At 37.7% G+C, this 12261-nt stretch overlaps 2 protein-coding genes across 2 annotated transcripts in view; one reads left to right on the top strand and one right to left on the bottom strand.

Annotated features, from left to right (window-relative positions):
* Window positions 1-1522: 1522 nt before the first annotated feature.
* On the bottom strand, window positions 1523-6713 carry si:ch211-223a10.1 (putative ZDHHC-type palmitoyltransferase 6). Its single transcript, XM_057341719.1, has 10 exons — window positions 5896-6713; window positions 4809-4944; window positions 4602-4712; window positions 4324-4456; window positions 3614-3792; window positions 3158-3231; window positions 2908-3070; window positions 2714-2796; window positions 2432-2622; window positions 1523-2242 (listed from the first exon to the last, which is right to left on the bottom strand). The coding sequence occupies exons 1-10, from the start codon at window positions 6005-6007 to the stop codon at window positions 1787-1789; spliced, it is 1638 nt and encodes a 545-aa protein (XP_057197702.1). The 5' UTR covers window positions 6008-6713; the 3' UTR covers window positions 1523-1786.
* A 153-nt stretch (window positions 6714-6866) lies between these two features.
* The window catches only part of wdfy4 (WDFY family member 4), a 48032-nt gene continuing 42637 nt past the window's right edge, over window positions 6867-12261 (top strand). Inside the window, exons 1-6 of the mRNA XM_057341718.1 lie at window positions 6867-7128; window positions 8010-8105; window positions 8291-8450; window positions 10066-10311; window positions 11613-11724; window positions 12122-12228. Of these exons, the coding sequence (XP_057197701.1) occupies window positions 8430-8450; window positions 10066-10311; window positions 11613-11724; window positions 12122-12228 (486 nt within the window). The 5' untranslated portion in view covers window positions 6867-7128; window positions 8010-8105; window positions 8291-8429. The remainder of the gene's footprint in view (window positions 7129-8009; window positions 8106-8290; window positions 8451-10065; window positions 10312-11612; window positions 11725-12121; window positions 12229-12261) is intronic.

Genomic DNA, 12261 nt, shown 5'->3' with positions numbered 1-12261 from the left:
CAAGCCTCTGTAAATGTAGAAGAACAGCCACAGTAAAGAGTGTAAAGTTTAAAAATCAAGCTGGAGACTCCCACTCAATGTCTTGAGGAACTGAGGGGAGGAGAATGATTCTGTTAGGACAGAATGCAGTAAATGAATCTAATAAAGCCACATCTTCAAGAAAAATGTGTTCACATCATCAAAATTGACAAGAGTGGCTATCATGAGCAAATGGTGTTTTTTGTCCCTCTTGCACAAACACCGTGAGGTCTGTAGTTTTTACACTGGTTAAAGTCTCAAAATATCTGTGCTGATGGGTAATTAAAATGGAATTTTTTAAAAGCTGATGTGTGTAAAAAATGACAAGAAGGTTGGTTGATTCAGACACCTCTAAGGAAATGATGACTATCAATGCAGAAGTGAAAACAGAAGTGTTGTAGTCTGCAAGTGTCAATTATTCTGTCCATACGTGTCTTGTAGCTAAATGTCGTCCAAGACGGAATGAATCGTGTAAAATAACCAAGAGATTTTAAAGCATTATTCAGTGCCTCCTTTCCCACCACCACTTCACACAGCTGTTATGTCCAGAGCAATGATTCACGGTATAGCACTGAAGACACTTTAAAGGGATAGTTCAGGAAAGAAAATTCTGTCATCATCTGTAAATTTCTTTGCTCTGCTAAAAACAAAGGAAGATCCTTGGAAGAATGTCAGTAACCAAACCGATCTCATCCCTCATTTACTGCCATAGTAGGAAAAATAAATACCATGGGAGTCAATTTTCATTTTTTTGTCAAATATAAGAAATTTACAGGGAAGAATAGCGGCTAAGAGAATCCAAATTTTAAGATGTGGTCATCTACGTTGAATCAATCCCTTGAATGTCCCACAAATAACCTTTAAAATGGGAGTAAAATGTGTTTTCGCTGCAGTAGCAGATGTTACAAAAGCACCTAAATGCAATTTTCCACTGCCATATAGACAATGATATTGCTCTGCAGATTTTCCCACTGAATGGTATTGCTTCAGCAAACATCAATGGAAAATTAGAAGACTAAACCAGCCTGGCAGATGATTAATGACAGACGGCCATCTTAAAGGCAGGACCGGGACTGCAGCATTCTAGTGCAGTCAGAAGTGAAGCAGCAATCCTACTGTATTATCTGAAGAATTTTACAAATGTAATAACACAATTTTTTAAATTATATTAAAAATTTGAATTTTGTAAGCTAAAAAGATTTTTTGGGTGTGTACTTGATGGTTTGATTTTCTTCTGTGGAACAAAAAAAGAATATATTTTGAGAATCGTCTCGGTGGTTTTGTGTCCATTCAATGGAAGTCAATATGGTTACCAATGTTCATTAAAATATCTTTTGTCAAACAGGTTTGGAATGACTGGAGGGTGAGTAAATGATGAAAGAAGCTTTATCTTTTAGCGAACTATTCCTTTAAATTGCTGTGGTTTTACTTTAAATTGACTTACACATTTTCCGACCTTGAAATGAAATGTAAACCAAGAAAACGTGTGAATTTATACCAAAAGGTTTTATTTATACTTGACCTTTAAAAATAAATAGTAATACAAACAAAATTTTACATTAAATATGATGTAAAATATAAAACTGTAAGTACAAATAAAAGGGTCGGACATCAATAGGATTACATTAGAATTCAATATAACTTGAAAATCAAAGGCATGGCACAGATGCTGTCAACAGTGCTTCTATAAAGTTGTATCAAACCACATTATTCCAGCTAATAAAAAAACTTTGTAAATTCAAAAACTAAAGTCACTTAATCTTAAAAGCTATATGTTAAAGGACTGAAAACGTCGATGGCTTTGTTTCCCCTCAAGCAGAAAAGAAATCACTGTCGCCAAGCGTTGTCTTTTGGTAGGGCATTTCTGGTTGTACCTGAAGTAGGTGGTTGTTCCCATGGAAATGGCATCAAGCTGTTCACCTAGCAACCAGCTCACCCATATAAGCGAGAGGATGCCGAGCAGAGTCAACAGAAGGACCCAGGCCTCTCTCCCAGCCCCTGAACCCCAGTCAGAGCGCTGCAGGACTGACAGCTTCAGGTGGAGATAAAACCCAGCACTGAAGATGAAGATGAGGTGGGCCATTATCATGGCCATGATGAAGAAGATGAAGAGACGGTGGTTGTCCCGCCCCACACACTGATTGAGGAAGAGGCAGTGGTGGTCGTAGTCTTTAATGCACACGTCACACAAACGGCAGTGTTTGCTGTTGTCCACTTGGATCAGCTGGAAGTACATGACTCGTGTATTTTAATGCGTGATATTCAATGGCCTTTTTTATTGAATTGTAGAATATAAATTTGTAACAACAATGAAAAGCAACTGATAAACATCCAAAGAAACCAACCAAATCAAACTAGAGCTGTGACTACTAGATGCTGCAAATGTATTTACACCCAAATAAGAAGTGCTCACCTCACAGTAAATACAGAATCTGTACGGGCTCTCGTTGGCTTCTAGTAAGTCTCCTATGCTGGAAAACTGGGCATCGGTCTCAGCTTTGTTGAGTTGTCCTGGGTTCTGGTTTAAAACTTTCCAAAAAAGTGCAATGAGCACACAGAAATGGAACAGTGCGATGTGTAACAAGGTGTGAGCTGGCCACAAACGTAAGCAGTTAAGGGCTCATCTGAATATAACATCTAATGGAGCCTTAAAAGTGATTTCAAATAGATGATGTAAGCATTTAGCAAAGGATATTGGGTAAAATTTTATAGATGAAACAGACTGCAGAATGAATTATGCCGGCAGTCAGCGTTACGAGGTAAATGGGATTTGGTAACCTACAGGCCGAATAAAAACAGACAAAACGAACATTACTTCATCAGTGACATCATTATTTACATTGTCATTTATAAGCACAATCTCCATACATCCGGTCCGAACTATCTAACCTCTGAAAGCTGCTAAGTCTGTGGTACTGTGAAAGAATGAATTTAGCCATACAGGGAAACAGTAGCGCAGAGAAGATGCCGCCATAGTCCCCCAGAGTAGCAGATATAATGAGAACCGCTGCCCCACTGAGAGATGGCAACATCATCATCCAAAAGTACATCACTGCAGAACAAATAATTTAATGAGTCCTACAGCAGGTGAATATCATTATTCAATAAACTTAAACAAACACACAAAAAACACAGGTACCATACGAGTCTGTAGGTATCGCATCCTTTGGTCGTTTTCTGAATTGCGTCAACATCCTAGAGAGTTGCTGATGTCTATATAAATGCAATAAAGAGGACATGAAATACACAATATAACATTGCGTTTTAAAGTAATTCTATTATTTCCCGTACACAAAGAAACTATAAAATAACATCAGTGTAGACAGAAACAATTGTAATAGATGTGCCAAAATGATCTCCACATGGAATCACTACGGTAGATACAATACATCTAGACTTATTTTTTTACGTGGCACCATCCAACAGTTTGGTACATCTACACATCTAGGAATGATGTGATATGGGACTGCTCATCCAGGCTATCTTCCTGGTGCTACTTAAACTGACCATTCTACAACTATCCTGGAGTGGGCAATACTACTAAGTAAAACCTTGAGAACTAAGCCTTTAAATTTTCCATTGGTTCTCTACAGACCTAAAAGTATTCCCCCGAATACAGAGATCTAGTGGTGTGAGCCCAGTGTGGTTTTTCATGTGTAATATGTGGAGTCCAGCACTCTTCATCAGTATCCAGCACACCTCAATCATGCCTTTCTCTGCAGCCACGTGAAGCGCTGTCGCACCCTTGTGGTCAACTGCCTCGGGTGTGCATCTCTGGGAAAAGATTAGACAAAACACAAGTTTCAATACAGCTACCATACGAAAAACTGCTTTGTACATTTATTTGTTCTGTTGAACACAAAAGGAGATATTTTGAAGAATGTATGAAAGCAAACAGTTCTGGTGCACTTTTGACAACCATTGTCATTTTTCCAACTATGGTAGTCAATGGGGTCCAAGAACTGTTTGGTTAAAAGCATTCGTCCAAATATCTTTCTCTGTGTTCATCAGAACAAAGAAATTTATACAGATGTGGAACAACTCGAGGGTGAGTAAATGAAGACTGATTTTTCATTTTTGTGTGAACTGTGCCTTTAATACCAAGTCTGACAGTCACTGTCAGTGGCCCCATGGATCGTGAACATTGTGCAGTACATACTGTAAATTCAAGAATACTGCCGTTACAGTATTTGGTGTTTTGGGAGAGAACAAAATCAAAAGGCCCTTCATTTCAGAGCCAGGGATCTTTTCCTCAACTGGACATTATGAGAAATGTATGTAAATATATGTAAAATAAAAGCTTACATCTGCTCTTAGGAGATACTGGAGGACGTCAGTATTGCCTGTGGAAGCTGCCAAATGCAATGGAGTGACTTGATAATAATCAGCATCGGAAAAACTGAACATTCCAGTCTCCCACAGATACTGCATGGCAACACTGATAGGGAGCAATAGACAGAAAGAAGAATGCATTCCTGACAATATGCAGCAAACAACAAAATAAAATAATTATTTTGAACAATCCTTGTTTCAGAGTTCTCTGCTTTCAATACACAATATAGCTACACAACATGGTTACTTACACACTTCCACCACTGACTGCATGAAGAAGAGATGTTTTCCCTTGCTCATCCACTAGCTTTAGGTCTGCGCCATGTTGCATCATTTTGTGCATGATATAGATATTGCCATTTCTGTTGGTACAACACGGTACACTAAGTCCTAAGCACTTTCTGAATTTAAAAGCAATGATGTTTTACATTAAATTTACAGACATAAGTTTCTAGTACCTGCAGGCGAAGTGAAAAGGAGTCTGGCCGGCATCACAAGGGATGTTTGGATCAGCACCACTGCTTAGCAGAAGCTCAGCCATCGGACGGTTTCCATGGAGAGCAGCAAAGTGGAGGGCTGTGAAACCTCCCCATCCTGGAAAAATACAAAAATAACTTCAAAACATCAGACTTGTCAATGTATTTAAACCTAGATATTATTTCTCAGTTCTGGGAAAGTTTTAAGACTATCAATTGAAGGTGAGCATAAACATGCATTTAAAGGTTGTGTATACAGAAAACAATGTCCTACCAATGTATTTAGAGTTCATTGTTAAAAGATTCACTGCAAACAATGTACTGAATTGCCTTACCATGGTGATTTACCAAAATACCAAGTTACTACATAGTAATTGTTTCTACTATAAAATAACAATACGTGTACATAATACAAAATATTGTGTCCTTTAAAAAAAAGTGTAATACGCATTTGAAATATTTCCTTCACTTTAATTTTTTAATTTATTACAATGGTGACTTTGCCTTTAATTCACAGCAGGACACTTATTAACGTTTGTCATCAACCATAAGACTAAAAGAAGAGTTTGGCTCCAAAATGAGATAACTCCGTTTTTAAAAATGTTCAAAAATCATGTTTTTTGCTATGTTATCATGTTTTTATTATGTTAGTTAGCTGTATTTTTTGTTATTATGTCCTAAATCAAAACAAACCAACTGCAGTTTGATGTATATTCATTGGAATTAACAATAAAAAAACATGATGTTTGAAAATGTTTAAAAACGGAGTTATCTCATTTTGGAACCAAACTCTTCAAATGCACTTCCCAGGAAAAAGCAATAGAGGGAACAGGAATGGAAAAGTGCATTCATTTACAACTTATTGAACATTTAGGCTTTTCTTTAATCGATAGTTTAATAGATAATAAAGCAAACGATTAACAAACTACGACTTTATTCTTTTGAATAGGATCGGAAAGGTGAAAGTGAAACGTTACATGAACGGAAAGGTGAAAGTGAAACAACTGACAGCATATTTCTTTATGGCTAGTGTACAACCTCTTCTAGGACAAAGCACAAGTACACTCACCTTTTTGCATTAGGAGTCCCCGATCATGTTGTAATAAATGGGAAACTATATCGATTTCACCGCGTTGAATCGATTCAAATAAACAACTTCCTGCAGCAGACCCTTGCAGCATTTTGCCACCATGTATTTACGCCTTCTTCGGACTAGAGGAAAATAGGCAAATTGTGAGACTCATTATCTAGAAACATATGTCTGTCTTTTATCGGTTTGCATAGCGGAAACATTTACGTCAACTATATCACTCCGTTATATCAACAAATCATTAATCCGATAAGAGCGAATCTGAAAACACGCCAGGCTAATGTGGTGATTTCTGTAAACGCCGCCTCAGTAGATTGGGTTGTTGTTCAACCAATGAACTGGAGCAAGAATAAATAGTCCTCCAGAGGGCGCTTGGCGGCCCAGAAGCCAGCGTGTTTTTCTTACTCGAAATACCTGTATATTTTTACATTCTAAATATATTAAAAATACACATATTTTACTGGCATATATAGTTCAAATAAAATTATCAGCAATGCTAAAACAATTCAATAAATTCCCTGTTAACATAAATGAGTGTGAGTGGTCTACCCACACCAGCGCGGAGGAAAAGTGACGCGTACCACGAATTCATTGTATTCAAAACACACAGTAAACTAGGGTTGTCACGGTACCATAAACATGTCTTACGATACTATACCAGCTGAAGTATCTCGATACCAAGTAGTATCACGATGCCGTGCCATATAATTCAAATCTACAAAAAACACAGATTTAGATTAAACATTTTGTATTTACTATAGTAAACTGTATTATACATTGCACTAGAATATGTTGTTGTAATAACTGTAGTAATTGGATAAATTGTAGCAAATACATTTACATTTAGTCATTTGTAAATACTATAAATACTGTAGTATACTTAAATATTTACTATGATAAGACTCAAAAACACTAGTATCTATGAATTTTAGTAGTTTACTGTAGTAAATACTAAAGTACACTAGATCATTTTTCACGTAGGAACTAATTCAAATGTTGGACAAATTTAATTGACACTGCAGTCTTTATAAAGGGAAATATTAGGCTTACTTTAAATGCAGAACTGAAACGGCCAGTAGGTGGCGTCAATTTTCCACTGAGTTAGTGAATCATTTAACCAACTCGTTCAAATCGCCAATTTGAATCATTAACTCGTCCGAGACATTCAAAACACACATTCATTTTGGAGATAAACACCGCAAAAAGGCAGATGTAAGTGTTCAAATAGATATTAATACGCATATGCAACATAAACTACGGTACTACGATACTACCGTTTCAAAAATAGAGAGGCATCGCGGGTATTTTGAAGCTTTAGCATCGCGATGCTACCGTAGCACCGGTACGCCGTGCAACCCTACAGTAAACAGTTAAAAGAGGAGAAATGTTATTTGGACTCATCATAACTGGACCACACAGAGATTAATGCTCGAACCCATAAACCTCGCCTTTAACACATTGTTGTTGCCATTCCGCCTGATTGTTCCATTTCTGTTTGACTTGCAGGCGTCGATTTCAAAATATAAGCCAAATCTAAACAGAAACCAAAATTACCACTCTTTTGCCACAAAGGTCATTTCAAAAACGTATTTATGGTTAAGTTTGCTACGTAGTTTATTCTGAAATATTTGAGTTACTTTAAGGAACTATTTCTATGTATTTCTACACGTATCTACAGTATCTATTTCTGTCCGACCTCGGTATTAAAGGTGTGTATTTACGTGTTTAAACTGGTTATATGTGTAATGTGTATGTGAGTTACTAAATTAACCATAGTACATACTGCACCGTAATAAAAATAAGAGTTGTTTACTTGGAGATTTTGTGATGATATTTGTGTTTGTTTATTTGATATTTGATAAGATTGTCTTGGGCATTAATAACTTAATAACTTGAGATCAGCAAATAAACGCTACATCAAAACCACCTAAAAACTCACTTTAATATTGAATCTATCCAGCCTAACTCTGTTTGAAATGTGGAAACCATCTAGGCGACATATGATGATCTATCAGATACATATTGCACGAGTATTTTAGCCATTGTTTAATTCATTCATTGTGTTATTTTGGATTTTTGTTTCTGTGCGTAAGGTTTTATTTCGGTGCCATCTTAAAATCATCACACGGTGTCGCCATTGTTCAAAATCTGATGGGCTCAATTTAAACCCCAGCCAGCACAGACACTACGTACGTACTTCCTTAACCTCTTTTATGATTGGTTGATTGAAAATGTGAGCTTTTGATAAAAAAGACAAAATGAGCTCTAATACTTAAATTTGCCTAGCGTGACCCAACTGTCAGTACACACACACACACCGTCATTACCCCCACGCGAAACACACATTCCTTATTCTGCTTCTTTCTTTTACTAGGAAGTGAGGCACATGACCAGACGCAGCTGATGTCAGGCATGTCTCAGCCGGTCGCTCACTGAGTGCTGTGACATGGAAAGCAAGAGGAAGCCTCATATACAACCATAAGTCTACACATGCAAGCCCCGTCATAGACAAGATGCCGCCCACCAAACAACAGGTATGTTTCAGACTGGCCGATCTGGTTACTCTGATCGGTTTCATATTAATCTGTCAGTTTATTTTTTATTTCTTTATTTCGTGGCTGTGGTTATGGTTATGGTGTCACAAGCTCGTTCGGTCTCTTGGATAACACTTCAACACAACGAAGACAACATAAACAAGGAAGCTTGACTTCATTTTGTGAAGTAATTTCTGAACATGATTTATTTCCCCTGAAACTCTTTTGTTCATACTTTGCTTTATCATGTTTTTAAGTTGGTCATGTTTAAACAACTAAAGCGTTTAGAATCGTTACCACAACAAGGCTGTGTTGAAGAGTTTATATTCACTGTGCTGAATGAAGACACTGGCAGGAATGTTCAATCCAGACATGTCATTTCTTCAGGAATGTGAATAGTCCTCCCTGTAGCAAAACAAGCTTGTGCATTGACATCACACGATCACGTTAACGTTTAATGTGAACTTGTGAGTTGCAGGAAAAGCATTCAGCTTAGTGTTATCTTTGCTACAGTGTGAGATTTGCTTTTCTCTTATATAAATGTTTATTTTCATGCTCATGAGTGTCTATGTTTTATGGACTTTTCTTGTGGGAATCTTTTTTTTTTTAGTTTTGCTCATAAGTGTCTCATTCACGGCTCAGGAGACTTAATAGAGTTCTTATGTTTCATTTCAATATCAACATCTCAGATGATTCTTCTAAAATTATTAAGGGTGGAAAAAGATCTGAAGTGGCATATAAATACAATGAAAATGTGAATTGCGTGATGTATTTGCATCATTATCGTGTAAATGAATCTGTTAATATTGAAATTTACAGTTTGTTGATTTCTTTGAACAGAAGACACAAAATCAACATCCCCGTTACACCGTGGCTGCGTCCGAAATCGCATACTGTGACAGTACGTACTGAATTTGAATAAGTACCTACCTATCGGCCGTCAAAACAGTACGTTCTATATAGTATGAGTGGGAGTAGTATGAATACATTTCGGACGTATGTTCTTTGACCTATGACGTATTAACAATAACCTACACGTGAGAGTTGATAAGAACATAATTTAGTCACGAGAAATTAATTTATTGGCACTTACATTAAATACGGCCTTAAAGTTTTCCGCTATATTTATTTGATTTACTTTTGAAATTTGACCGTTGCTCAGCTCCCGTGGCATCATGGGATAGAGAAGTGTCCATCCGATCCACACTCACGAATTTCGGCGGAAGTAGTAGACCATCTGGGTATTTCTCGCCTACTGTTTTTTGCATACTGAGGTTTCGGACATACTATTCATGACTCATACTAATTTTCGCCTACTATATAGTATGGAAGTAGGCGATTTTGGACGCAGACCGTGTCTACACCGGATGCGGCGCGATGCGACCAGAGACAATAGAACGCATTAGAACACATTATAATTGAAAATTTTGTCCATACTGGACGTGGCGTGGTGCGGCGTGTTTCGCGTCGCATCGCATCGCGCCGCGTCCGGTGTAGACACGGTGTTACAGTCTTTGCCCTTAAAAATAATGTCTGGTTGTTCCATTGATTGAAGTAAACAGATTTGTGTGTGTTGTCAGTGTGCTGGTGTATTAATATAATGCCTTTCTTCAAGGAGACGGGTGGAGAAATAGAAAGAATCACCAAGGAGAATGGAGAACTCAGCGCTTCAGGGGAGAGTTCAGACAGGGTAGACCTGACAACAAGTCAAATTCACAGCATGGCAGATGGGATCCTGAAAGCAAATGTGGATCCACTCGTGGTTCTCAGAGATTGGCTATCTCAGCTTGGAACAACATCCCTACAGTCACCAGAGCAAAGAGAACAAGAGCTCAATGGACTCCTGCTGCTCTTCATCCAGGTAACAGACCAGAACTACTACACAGTTCATTACATACCACCAGTCAAAAGTTGGGATCAACTTATTAATATTTCAGACATTTTAGAATAACAGTACGTCTTAAAGGGACAGTTCAGCCCAAAATTTTAATTCTGTCGTATTTACTCACCCTGAAGTTGTTCCAAACTTCTGCGGAACACAAAGAAAGATATTTAGATATTTGGAATAATGTTTGTAACCAAATAGTTCTGGGGCACTGTTGACTCTCATAGTGGGTGAAAAAACTATTATGGTTGTAAATAGTGCCCCAGAACTGTTTGGTTGCAAACGTTTTTGGACATATATTCTTTTGTTCAACAGAACAACGAAATTAATACAGGTTTGGAAAAACTTGAAAGTGAGTAAATAATGACAGAATTTTCATTTTTGTGTGAACCTTCCGTTTAAAAGCAGAAATGAAAGCAGAAATGTCTATTTACATTTTAGCTTCTTCACAGCAGCCAGTCTGTAAAGGAATAAATTGCCTGCACCACATATTAAACTCAAATCTTCAATTTCCTGTGCCTAAATTCCAGCGGATCTGTCCTGAGAGGACTATTGATCTGTTTTGTGACTGTTTTGACAAACACTCATGACCTTCTAAAATGTAATCATGCTCATAGACTTAGTGTTTGTGTGTGTGTGTGTGTGTGTGTGTGTGTGTGTGTGTGTTCATGTTTGTATATCCCGGTGGGGACCTAAACCTGAATACACACCAACACATGGGGACTCGTGTCACCGTGGGGACCAAAATTGAGGTCCTCATGGGCAAAAAAGCTTATAAATTGTACAGAACAATATTTTTTACTAATCTAAAAATGCAAAAAGTGTTCTATGATCTTTAGGTTTAGGGGTAGGGGATAGAATATACAGTTACAGTATAAAAACATTACGCCTATGGACTGTCCCCACGGGGATAGTCAACCAAAGCGTGTGTGTGTGTGTGTGTGTGTGCGTGTGTGTTGTGTGCGTGTGTGTGTGTGTGCGTGTGTGTGTGTGTGTTCTGGAGTTTACACGCGTGCGACTGATTATCACTCCTGCATTCCTACTGGTATTTGACCAACTACAAAGTAAAGACTAACACCCCACAGTCACTTGAAAAAAATCATGGGCTGAAGTAAGGAATGTTGAGTGAAATACTTTCACAGTTTATTGAAATGTACTTTTCACATGTTGCTATGAAAACCTAATTTATGTCGAATGCTCACTTTGTCATGTTTTTATATTTTGTTCTGAATCTTTGATGTTGTTCAAGCAGAAATGACACTCTTCATTTTCATAAGGTCTCAGAGAGTGACTGCACCCTTGGTGATCTGGACCTCCTGGGTTTGGCCCTGGAAGTCGGAGAAGCTTTTGTCTGTCATGTACAACAGAGAGTGTCGGAGAAGCCTGCAGGTACCCGCATGAAGCATACCGATTGTTAATGAAGCTATAAAGAGGTAGTTTATTACTGTTATCCGTGAATCAGTTGCATTGGCAGTGTTTTTATAGGTCAAAGAAAATGTGAACAGAGAGATTCTGTTGGCATTTGAAGGGAAGTAGCTCACTTCTTCATTTTGCCGATATGTGGCATGCGATGCTATAAGTTGAACTTTTTAATGCATTCAGTTTTATGTTTAACCTACCGATTGGGAAAGGTTTGCATTTTGATATTTAGTTTATTACTTATTCTGAGATTGTAAAAAAAATCCTGGATATGAGAGTTTGTGGGATCTGAAACCTTCAGCTGTCTGTTGTGTGCTCATGAGAGGTCTATAGCTGTAACTGTTTGTCTGTTGGTTTTGTGGTGCAGAGGAAGCCCGATTTGAATTGGAGCAGTTCTTTCAGAGGTCAGAGGGCAACAGCAACAAAGGATGGCTTCTACTAAAATCAATATGTGTTTTGTCCAACAGAGAATCTGTAAGTTCCCCAATAATTTATCATTTATGCAGT

This window comes from Triplophysa rosa, linkage group LG9 (assembly GCF_024868665.1).
Source record: "Triplophysa rosa linkage group LG9, Trosa_1v2, whole genome shotgun sequence".
In the NCBI taxonomy this organism is placed as follows: domain Eukaryota; kingdom Metazoa; phylum Chordata; class Actinopteri; order Cypriniformes; family Nemacheilidae; genus Triplophysa; species Triplophysa rosa.
The sequence above is the reverse complement of the archived record's forward strand: the minus strand, read 5'-3'. Positions and strand labels throughout refer to the sequence as shown.